The sequence below is a fragment of the Apteryx mantelli genome, chromosome 3, assembly GCF_036417845.1.
Source record: "Apteryx mantelli isolate bAptMan1 chromosome 3, bAptMan1.hap1, whole genome shotgun sequence".
Lineage (NCBI taxonomy): Eukaryota > Metazoa > Chordata > Aves > Apterygiformes > Apterygidae > Apteryx > Apteryx mantelli.
The window spans coordinates 45,403,111-45,415,264 of NC_089980.1; the positions used below are offsets into that span (position 1 = coordinate 45,403,111).

The 12,154-nt window shown below is 34.8% G+C and overlaps 1 protein-coding gene across 12 annotated transcripts in view; it reads right to left on the reverse strand.

Annotated features, from left to right (window-relative positions):
* The window catches only part of LTBP1 (latent transforming growth factor beta binding protein 1), a 215,364-nt gene that overhangs the window by 72,576 nt on the left and 130,634 nt on the right, over positions 1-12,154 (reverse strand). For all 12 annotated transcript variants that reach the window (XR_010883704.1, XM_067293254.1, XM_067293257.1 and 9 more), the window contains 2 exons: positions 6,587-6,709; positions 2,083-2,250 (listed from right to left, as the gene is read on the reverse strand). Coding sequence is in view for 11 of the 12 variants with exons in the window: in XM_067293254.1 (XP_067149355.1) it covers positions 2,083-2,250; positions 6,587-6,709 (291 nt within the window). In the remaining variant the exon portion in view is untranslated. The remainder of the gene's footprint in view (positions 1-2,082; positions 2,251-6,586; positions 6,710-12,154) is intronic.

Consider the following 12,154-nt stretch of genomic DNA (forward strand, 5'->3'; position numbering starts at 1 on the left):
GAAATACCCAAATCAAAACTTGCCACAAAAACACCCAATTGAGAGTGGAATTTCTGGTCAAAGAAGGAAGACAGAGAAAATTAGAAGCCTGTCCCTTCTGACGCATACCTGGGATGTAGGAAGTCTTGGTTCAAATCATATTCTCTCAAAGGGAGAATAGAAATCTGTACCTTATTCTACCACAGCTCAGACCTAAGTGCTCTCGACATCTGGGTATGCAGAGTGGGCCTCTCAGTCTCTCTTTGGAGCTGCTCCACTTCATACAAATAATTAAAAAGCCATCAGAGAGTGAGATGATGGCTTTTTAACTCAATAATTCTGAAATTAACCTGGGATGCTATGGTAAATACATTACTCCATTCTGGGTTATCCCACTTTTACACATTTTTCATGGAAAACTCTAAAAGATCATTATGAATTTAGTCTGTTATAGAAAGAAACATGTTTTTAAATCATGAAAGTTATTGTGAAAGAAAACTATTTCCCATCAGAATTTTCTCATCAGAATTTTCTACTGACAGATTCTGTCTTTTCATTAAGAACACTTACTAAAATAACAGATTCCATGCAATATTCAATGAAGTATTTTTATGACTAGAGAGCAGTCAATTTGCAAAAAAGAGGTATTTGTCCGCTCCAGATTACATAAATTTTTGGGCTTAAAGACTTGAGAACTTAGGCAATATTCTCATAGATATAAAGCATCTGCATTTAAATTGCTAGTCATCTGATGAGAATATTTTTGCTCCATTAAAAAGCCATAGAAATATTATTTATCTGAAAACAGATTGGACTTCTAAAACCCAAATCAGCGAACTAGCACCCTAATGATCCTACAGGAAGCAATGGCTTTAAAAATCAATTCAAATGCTCAAAAAATTTGGTTGATTCCATTTTTGTATGCCCAGCTGAAATAAGTAAGGAATTCAGTACTCTCTAAAATCATCGTGTCTCAGATTTTAGCAGTGGATTCCCAAAATATCTAGTTATTTTTGAAAATCAGAATTCTCAGTAAAATACTTCAGAGAAATACATGATCTGTTTCATATTTTAACAGCAACTTCAGTAAGAACAGTGGACTATCATTACAAATACTTGTACTAATATACTGAACAGGTTGGACATCATATATATTACAGTTTCTTTCAATAATGGTAATTTGAGCAATGATGCTTTTAAAAAAGATTATATTCATTAATTTGACTATACATTTGAATGCAAAATAATGCTCAGTTGATTTTGACTGAAGACTCCAAATTCAGTCATTTAAGTTTGGAGCAAAATCAGAAAACAGAAGGTATTACAAAGCAGTGAGTAATATCTTAATCTATAATAAGCAGTATCTTACTCCATGAGTCTAAGTAAGAGTGGTGATCAACCAAGCTGGTATTTACAGAATCCTTTTATATTTCAAAACTAGCAGGACTCCAAGTGAACGCTGAGGGTACAAATGGGCTTTATATATCAAGTAAGCAATTGTTTAAGTGAAAGACGGCATGAAATGTTTAACTTCCAGTTACCGTTAAGAAGTCAATACCATACTTAGCACTTTCCTCAAAAGGGATGGTAAAGATATGAATGAAGGTGGGAAAACAGAAATACTCCCATTCATATCCATTAGCTGTAATGGAAACTACAGCACGTGTAATGCTGTGAACTAATTCTCAATTGCTGCCATCCTTTCACCTGCGGCTTAAACAACAGAAAAGTATTAATTAGACTTTGGTTTAATTTGCCTGGATCTACATTCAGGATTTAATAGCCTATAAATTTATCTTTATGCAATGGAGATTCAATGTTTAAAACTACATTCTGAGATGCAAACTGGAATTCTACCCCTACATACCAAAGAAAATTCCTTTATTTTAATTTGAATCCTTTTGAATGCTTATGAACAAAAAGAATATATATTTAATTATTCTATCATCACTTGGAGAGCTGTCATAATTTACTGATGAACACTTTTTTCCTTTACTTTTTTTTTTCCTTTACTTTTTAATCAAGTGTTGGATTCTTTTTTTAAATCAAGCGTAATGAACACAGGGTGGGTGAGAGCTGCTATTTTTAATGGGCAGTTCTTACCTGTTCCTGGAACAGGACACTTCTCACAGTGCGGGCCCCAGGCTTTGCCAACACTGCAACAGCAGAGCTGCTTGCTGAGCTGAACAGAAAGAGGATGCATGCATTGCTTTCCTGCACTAACAAACCGGTAGCAAGGCCCTTTCTCTTCAGTGACCACAGGACTATCAGCTGCAATGAAAATGGAAGAGAGGAGGGTACTGTTCACATGAAAAACAAAACAGAGAAACACCACCAGATTTCCAGCACTGGTTAAATGGATTAATATTGCCATTTGTGGAATTTTTATTTTAAACTCCTGTCTGAAGCCATAATTACAATATTAAAAAAATTTCTTATTTGGCATTAAACACTCCCGAATTTCAACTCATCCAACTCATCAAAAGATATTTTTGAAGAACAAAAGCTGATGTCCAAATCACCAGTTGCCATCTTGCCAAAACAGAGAATTAAAATCAGCTCCTGCATCTGTACACAAGTGCAATTGCTGAAGTAATTTACAGTGGTGACAAGCTATACAGTCACTGCAACATGCAGCTATAAATAAGCTATATAAATAAGATTGCAAAAGGATTAAGTATCATACAGGCACTTATTTATAAGAGACAATTATATATTAATATTTTGCTAAGTCTCACTGATTTCTAATACATGCTAGTATGTCAAATGAAAGACATGTTGTATGTAAAATTACTGCCTAAATGGAATTATTTTAGAACCATTCTGGACTCTGCTTCCTTAAGTAGACTACTAATATACTCACTAAAACAGCGTGTCATATCATAGGCTACATGCATTCAAACACTGTGTTCTTCCTTCTCATTTCCAAACTTGAAAGACTTACACAGAACTTTAAAATTCCTTGGTCCAAAAGGGTAAACAATATCTTAATAGACTGTTTTAGAATGGAAGAGACAAAGGCCATAAGCTATGACTAGTATGAGGTAATGTGAAGCAAAGACCTATCCAGCTTTCTCATTTATGCATCCATATTCATATATAGTTAACGGTTCTGGGTAAAATGTTCATTTAACTCAAAAGACAAGCAATATTTGATTTTCAACAAGATATGTAAAAGCAAAAATTAAAATTTACTGCCAGCTCCTTTTTTTCTGGTGTTTAACTTAAAAGTGATAAAAAATTCTTCAAAATGATGAAAAACTCTCTCAATGATTGAGTATCATTAAGCAGTAGCATAAGATTATGATCTTGAAAACAGAAAAGAATTCATCTATGATTTATTTAGGCTATACTATATTTTATAAATCTAGAGATACCTCAGATAAGGAGCTTAGGAAATAAGGTCACTTGTCAATCTTCTTCTCAAAAGACTTTAAAGTAAGAAATTCAGTTGCTCTCTATGCTTTCTTTTTGTCTTGCAGAGGTAGTTGATCTCAAATCAAGTAAAAGCTGATTAACAGGGGAAATTATTTGTATTCATGCTGTTCACAACTTCTTTTTCCAAATTCTTTCTTAATTTTTAATCCTTCTTAACCAGAAGGAAAATGTGAGGAAGATCATCCTCGGTTGAATGTTTAATAAGTGTAATAGGAAAAACAGACACAAGCACAGAAATCTGTTAATTTTCAGGGTGACTATACACTGCTTCTTTTCTAGTTCCCTGCTTGCCCTGAAGGAGGTTTTCTTCTTCTAACATTCCAATTACTTACAGTCTTTAATTTTTCAGTTGTGCAGCCAAATAAATACAGTTTCTTAAATATTTATTCCAAGCTTGATTACATCTCCCCTTAGCCAAATGCAGGAGAAGACAATTTATGGAAGTGTTTTTAGGTTTTAGATATTGCTCAGATATGCACATTTATAAAATAAGTAACATTTTAAACAGACTCAAGCGGCAGAAAGCCTTATAAAAGATGCTGGTAGCACATACCATTGATATGCGTACTTGGAAGTGGATGCAAAAAGGAGGTAATGTTCAATCTCCCTGAATTCAGAGCAGCTGACTTCAGCCCATATGCAAGCATTGAAATTCCAGTGCTGTCTTGCTAGAACCATAATGCATCCATGGATATTAAAGGGTTTTCATGCACCTTACATAATCTTAAGTGCAACTCTGCTTTTAAATAGATTCTTAGAAATACCTGCATCTTAGGATAACCCAAAGAAAGGGAGAGAGAAAGGCGACAAAGGCCACTGAGGAGTTGATCTGGGTGAAATCAGAAGGGAGACTGCTGCGGAAATGGGTTTGCAATTAAAACTCTCCTATGCATTTTCCAAGACATGTCTAATCTGCACAGCTGCTTAATCGCAAAAGGGGTTGCTTTTTCTGGTTCATTCTTTTTTTTTTCTTTTCTAAGTCACCCTTGACTTGTATATGCGTGAAAATATGATACTTTTCATTGTTCATCTGTCTTGTTTTCCTGTCCTAAATGTTGTCTGCACTGACTTCCAATTTAGTCTCATGGAGCACACTTAGTCTTCAAGCTCCAGACGATGCTAATGGAGAGGTCTGCGCAGCATTCCACTGGGCACCGCTCCCAACTCAAAGCACTGGCACTTAGAAGTAAGAAGTGACATAAAACACAATCTTAAACATGTAGGGAATTAGCCTGGATAATCTGGATAGCTATTTCTGGCTCTGTTACCCATTAATCTGTGAACTGCGCTCCAGAAACAAGGTTTCATTATTATGAGCATTATATCATGGCTGCGCTGTAATGGAGCTGGAAGCCTTCCAGCAGCAGCCCTATATGTTAGGCAAAAAAAAAAAAAAAAGAATAATGGAATGCCTTAAAATCTGACTTCTCAAATGTGCAAAAATTCTCTTATTCATACTGAGAGACATGTTCATCTGAAATCCTATGTATATTCTCACAAAAAACATTTAAACAAATAAAGAAAATAATTAATTCTAAAAGTATGTCTACACCAGATTTACAGACTTGCTAGCAGCACAATGTAGAGATACTTGAGATAATTTAACTAGCTAGTTCATGTACATGTAGCACTTTAGCCACAGCAACACGGAGCTCATTCAGTATAGACCAATTCATCTCACCTGAGAAGCAAAATACATTAGTCAGTCCAAAATTTTATTCTGACACTCACAGATTGCTACAGGCACTTCAGCTAGCTAACTAAAATCCAGATCAGTTACTTCTACACTTCTTTTTTTTTAATTTCATCACAACTCTATCACAGCAAAGCAAATTTACCCAAAATACAGCAGTATTTTTCAGGTAAAGTTCATTCAGAGATGACACAGCTACCATATAACTGATCAATTCCTCTTCAGTTAGACTCTTCAAGTGACAAAACATATTATGTCTGGTTATTGACTTGATTGTTCACAACATTACTACTTGGGAGAAAAATAAATTAAGAGTTTGTGTTTTCCGTGTTTGATTTTACATTGCATAATGAAAAACTGATTAAAAGTTGTTATTCTGCCAAGGTGATGGAAACATTTGATTATCTCATTTTCTCTTGCTACAGTAACAAAGTAGTGTATCCCATGCTATAAAGAAATCAGAAGTACTTCTCTTAAAAATAGCTCAAATTTACTTATTTTCTCTCCCACCTAAAGTCTCATGGTGACAAAATGTCAGGTGATTGAGACATGAAGTAAGGTATCTATTTCTTTGGAAATAAGAAAAGAATAAAGAAGACAAAAACGATAAAGTGCTCTTTAATATAGTTCACATTCTTTTGGTTATACCATGAGATTTGTATTTAAAGAAACTTCATTTTTATTGACAATGAATAGTACTATGAGCAATACCTATCATTAAATTTCCTTGACACTTAACACTGTAAGAATTTCTTTCTCTCACTTAAAGTTCATTGAACTTAAAAAATATCTGGACTGTATTTTCCAATCCATCTGTCTGCTTCAAGCTGATCTTGCATTATCTTATAAATCTAAGGCTAAACTGTCCAGTCTTTCCTAATGCTTGGACAAGGAAAAATGAATTGCTTTACCAGCATTAATTTTTTGTGTAGCTTTCTCCCATCCCTGAAAGTTCCAGTGCTCTAATGCTTTGGGACGGGGATTTTAAAAGTGGCAGTGGGGAAGGAAAAAGGTCTTTGTGTGAGGGAGGTGGCTTTCAGCTTCCTAAAAACAGTAATCAAAACTATCCAGGTTAAAGCTACAGGGGTGGAAGAGGGAGGATACATAGACAAAGATGATTTGGGTTGGGGTGCTAGTAGAGATAAAAATGTTTTGTGGGAAGGAGAATTCTAGTCAGTTGATAAAGATTCAAAGTGGATGAGGAGGCTGGATGTAGCCTGGAAGGTTTTGTGACAGGAAAACCATGAAAGGCAGGCAAGGAGCCTGGAAGGCTGCTCGGGGAAACTAAAGTTTCCTGTGGACAAAGAGACAGAAAAGAAGCCTGAGGCTTGGGTACTCAGCCTGACTAACTGAAGTGAATAAGCTGACACGAAGAGGCAAGGACAGCAAGAAGTGCGAGAGTTGGGGCCAGTCAAATAAATCTTTCAAGTGTGCATAAGTTTCTATTTTGGTACTTTGATCAGCACTATTACTTACGTATGCATCTTGAGAGAGTAGGATCTGGCACAAATCCCATTTTGCACGTACATCTGTAGCTGCCCATGGTATTCAAACACTCACCATTAGGGCATACTCCCTGCAACTGACATTCATTGATATCTGTGGAAAAATTGAAAAAAATCACATTAGAAACTGGAATGAGTATTAATATTGATCTTTTTTCAGAAGTTATCTCATTTTTTTTAACATGGGTAGGAAAACTGTTACCAGTTAATAATCAGCATTTTTTTTCCATACTGAAAACATTTTTTATTATGTTTTAAAACATTGCTGAGAACATAACAGAAAAATAATTATATTTATACATCATTCTCAAGTACTCTGAATTTTTATATATATATATACACACACACACACACACACACACACACACACGTATATATGTGCTTCTACTGGGTTATCACTCCCTCCTTTCCTGATTAGATGATTGCTTGCACGGTCAAACATAACTTGCAAGAACATTCACGAACACAAAGTTTTAAGTTGGCACATATGAGCATTTCACAAGAAATGTGCTATAATTTATATAGGATGGAACACTGCTTGACAAGTTTAATACAGCTTTTATTAGTATTTGTATTGCAGTAGAGCCTGAAGGTCCATTGGGCTGGAAGGAGCACAACATAAAAAGACCATCTCTAGTGTAAAGACCGTACCAGCTTAATAACAAGAATGTGCTTTGGGGAGTACAGAACACAGGAGATGTGGGGAGGAAAGGACAGCCTCCATGGGAACACAAGCTGGGAATAAATAACAACGGCCAAGAGCTGTTTGAAAAAGTTTGCAGTTACTAAGCTACCTGCATCATTGTCCCTTTCAGGATCTCACTGAATGCATTTTTCTCCCATGCCCCAAATATTGGGCCTCATGCATTTATCAGACCTGGTGTTATAATTCACTTACTCCTAGAACAGAATCTGTCTGAAAATCATCTGGATACCATCTGTAACTAAGTCAGTCAAACTAGTATTTTATTCCAGGAGACAGTAACAATGTAGGTTTGCACTGATAAAGAAAACCTTCAAAAAAAGTATAATTTATCTCTTTGTCATAAATTGTTGTGTCTCCTGTTTTAGAAAACTAAAGACTGCAAATTGTAATAGATCTACTTAAAAAGGTTTATGCACATTATTTCTACATAAGGCTTTCCCTCCCTATCTCTAAGGTAGGGAAAAAAGCCTACATTGCTGGGTCAACAAGCTTCAACTGCAGATCAGAGATTCCAACCAGCTTCTTGGAAATCAGATATTAGCAATCATTTTATCTAAAATATCTCAAATATATTGCCATCCCTCTTAATGCTTATAAAACCCTTCACAGTTTCATTTGACTTCATTGTGTGTTGCTGCCTGACTCAATACAATCAATCAGAGTAAGAAGTTGAGTATGCAAAATGTACCAGATGTTGTGCTGCGCTTTGCTTTTGGAAATCTGTAGAAAGAATCTTTCGCATTATTACCTTCTTCTTCATTTTTCTCCAAAAATTTGGCTACCTCTCCCACTGTATAAGAACATACGACTTAAACTTACAGGATGGTAGACTCTAGTGGTTGCTGTGTCGGCTGTGATTTTTTCAAACACTCCATATTCATGTTACCCCTAACTCTTCAATTCCTATACCTAATCTAATATTTTGACACCGCCTGGATCAACTTCACCTCTATGCACTTAGCCACATGTGACAAAGAGTGATAATTTATATCCTATAACTTTGGATGAAATATGATGGAAACCACATGGATTATCAAAGATCAGCTCTGCCTCAAAGGAATTTTTCAGTGAAATTCCCAGACTATATGACTTTCTGACCTCAAAGGGAGTGAGCTATTGACAAAGGAGAATGGTATAAGAAAAGAACACAAAAAGCTGCTGAAATATCCTCAAGGTCTTTTCCTTCAGCAGTCTACCTTTGTCCCAATCCTTGAGCAGGAAGATGGCCCATATAAGCACCACAGTATCTTATTTAGGGATTTCAGTAATACTACTAAATTCAGAAGGTTTAGTAAGCTGGACTTGTCCTGGCGCATTTGATGAAAATTTTTAGACAGCTTCTCCTAGGTTCTAACTAGGTTCTTTCTTTTTGCCCTGAAAACTCAGACTATGACTGAAGGAATCTATATAGTGACAACTGATTCCAAAAGGAAATACCATCATTGCTTCAATACCAGAATTTATTTGTAACTATTGAGAGGAATGAACTTCACAAAACTAACAGCTAGTGAACTAAAGAAATTATTGAAACATCTCTAAAGAGAAACATACTGAAGCTGTGGTAAAGTTGGCAGGAGAAACAGATACATGGCTAACTCTCCTCTTTCCAAACAGTCTGGCACAACAGGGACATAAAAAAAGAGATGATTATGAAATATCTAGAAATGAACATAAAGCAAACACTGAAACACTCAGAAGTGAGCATTGGCTTTTCCACCTTTTGTCCATTTGGGGTTGTTAAATCAGTCCTCAAATACTAAGCAATGGAACAATTCTCTTTGCTTTGATGAAGCACTGACTCTCTCCTAGGAAACGAGATAGAGGAATAGACAGTAGGTTGTATCCAGAATACAGGAAAACTCTCAGTATCAGGGCTGCTTTCAAGATAAAAATCCTGGACACATTTACACAAACACACAAGTATACAAATTACACAAAAAATTCACACCTGTAATTTTTGTAGCAAAAAGTACATGCAGTTTTTTGGGGAACCGGAAAAATATAGGAGAGAAGTGAGATGGAAGAAAGATTATATTAAATATTAAAAATTAAGATACGTATTTTTAAATACAGACCCTTGCCTTTCATTCTAATCTGGCTTTCACTTTCCATTGTTTAATAATAGTTATTCATGAATGTTGACAAAGTATGTGTAGTGAAAATATTTGTTCACAGTTAACACTGTAATAGGTAGACTTTTAAAAATAACTTTTTCACTGTACAAAGACTAGGTATACATTTTTACTACAGGAAAATTAACCTTTTAGCACAGGAATAAAAAATGGAGACTCTCTCTCAGGGGACATATATAGCATACTGCTTTGTTACGGTGCTTTTTCCTGAATGCATACATGCAGAATTCACCAAAATGTTTTGTCTAACGAAGAGAGTATTTAAATTTTAAATTAGTGAACAAGACAACTTACTTTAATTAATATTAAACTGACTTAGTATTTCTAGTTCTTATTTTCTTAAGGAAAGACCTAGTCTCCTTGGTTGTTAACCATTAAAATATAAGACCATTATAATAAAATCATTATAATAAAATTTGCCTGTACGTCATCATTACGCTAAACTTGGTACTTTTTCTTCCTAGTCAGGAGGATACACTCTATCTTTGTGCATATATTTATGCAATTTAAGAAATTACACAGCTTAACAGCTGTGTACATTCATACTTCCAACGTTTAAAAGGATTATGATACATTTTTCATTTATTAGATCATGATTTTATTCATTGTTTGCATCAAGTTTCATTTGAAATTCAAAAAATTTACACATGGATAAGCTTTATTATTTAAATACTGAAAGCTATAGGTGTGTAAAAAATAAAAAGTAAACTCCTGCAAGGATAGAGATGCATAAGGAGAAAAAAAAGTTCATGAAACCTGCTTTGTAACTTAAACTTGAATTATTTATTAATAAAGTATTATCTGTACTATTCAACTGAACCATGTCCTTTAACTTTATATAACTACTATACATTATCCTGCATATTTGCGTATCTCTAGCTAGAAGTGCTTAGGCAGTTGACTTCTACCAGCTCAGTGATCTGTTTGGACTTTATAAAGAAAATTTTATTAACACGGTTTATATTTAAGCCTTTATACAGATAAATTTTAACTGTAGTATATTTTTAAACAAAATTAGTTTAAATGTCATCTAAACGGAAATAATACAAATTTTTACAACCCTGTCCCTGATGAAAAAAGCTGACAGTAACATTTCCAATGCATCTGGTGATACTTTGGGAGAGTCATTTTTTACAGTTTTGCTTTCTAATAGTGAAGGTTTCATGGTATTATTTACTGCAGTCTCTAATTTGCAGGTAGAAGGTTATCTTCCTATAATTCATCAATACACAATCATCTTTCAAACGATTCAGCTATTCTGTAGGAAACATGCACAGATGCTGTCACTAACGTATCCATATTAAAACTATTTCCAGATGAACTGTTCTTGTATGTCTAGTATTGAAAAATACTGTCTTGGAACCTTACAGTCCCGGAGAGACTCCATTCACTTGTACTCTATTATTGCTATTTAATGTGGGTACTGCTACAAGTAAATATCAGTTTATATGTATGTAAATACCGATGAATGTTCCTACTCGTGTTTTATGAAGTTTCATGATACAGATATTCCTCTTTCTAAATTTGCCTAATTTTTAATGCTAACTTTATTGTGCATGTTCTGATGCCTCAGCATAACTTAATTATAGTGTATTTTCAATGCCTATTTTCCAAGTCATGTTTTCTGAATGAGCTCATAGAATTACTGAGCTGATGGTCTGTGCTGAATTACACAAGTCTATCTAGGGATTCAACAGAAACAAGCCACAAATTGATAAGAAACTTCAAATTTTGGAAGAAACAAACACGTAAGAATAGTCTTTATTTAACCACTCTGGGTAAAAACCCCTTCCAGATTTATTATCTATTCCATTTTACTTCACACTGTGGTAAATGGCCACCTACCCAGAATGTTTTTGACCACCTGCAGGCCTGCCCAGTTGTGCAAACTGCACTGGAATCAACTTGTTCAGGCAGCTGGAAAAGAAATCTAGTTGAAGATTAACAGATTTCTTTTTTTCACTCCTCTCTATTTTTTGTTTATTGACATAAAGAATATTTCAGATAAAAGCAGTATAGCATTGAGAATTCATTTGTCCTTGTTATAAAAATTAGAGAAGTAGCTACTTTAAAGTTGTCTGAATAATCTTTTATCATGCAGAAGTATGAACTGGCAACAGTACATTTGTAGAGTAATTTGATCAAACACCTTCATTTATACAGTTCTAGCAGAGAAAATGTTTTAATGAGCTCTGTAACACCACTATAAAAGCATACACATGTAAACGAAGCTTTCTAAAGACTACCTAAGTATTAGTTTTCAGTTCTCAAGGAAAACAAAGTGAGAAACATCAATTTTCATATCCAATGAAATTCCACTGGTAAAAAGCCTCTGCATTAGTGATACAGAAAACGAGGTTAAGCAATGAGCTTTTCCACATAGCAGCACCTTGCATGGCTTTACAGGGAACCCTCAGAGTAGATGTTATTATTTATGATCTATACAGGATTGACAAATAAATCATTGATTTTATTATAGTTGCTGCCTGATAATGTGTATGACTTGACCCTGCTCAATGGGCATAAACCGCTGCAACTTCATTGGCATCAAAGAAACAATGTTATTTTGCACTGACTGACAACCTGACCCTTTGCTGTTACTCCTTGGAGTATTACACATGCCAGACACACGGAACTGGTCCCATGCACTTCTAGATTTGGTAGTCCCTCTCCATGAGGGCTTTACAAGAAGAGACAGCTT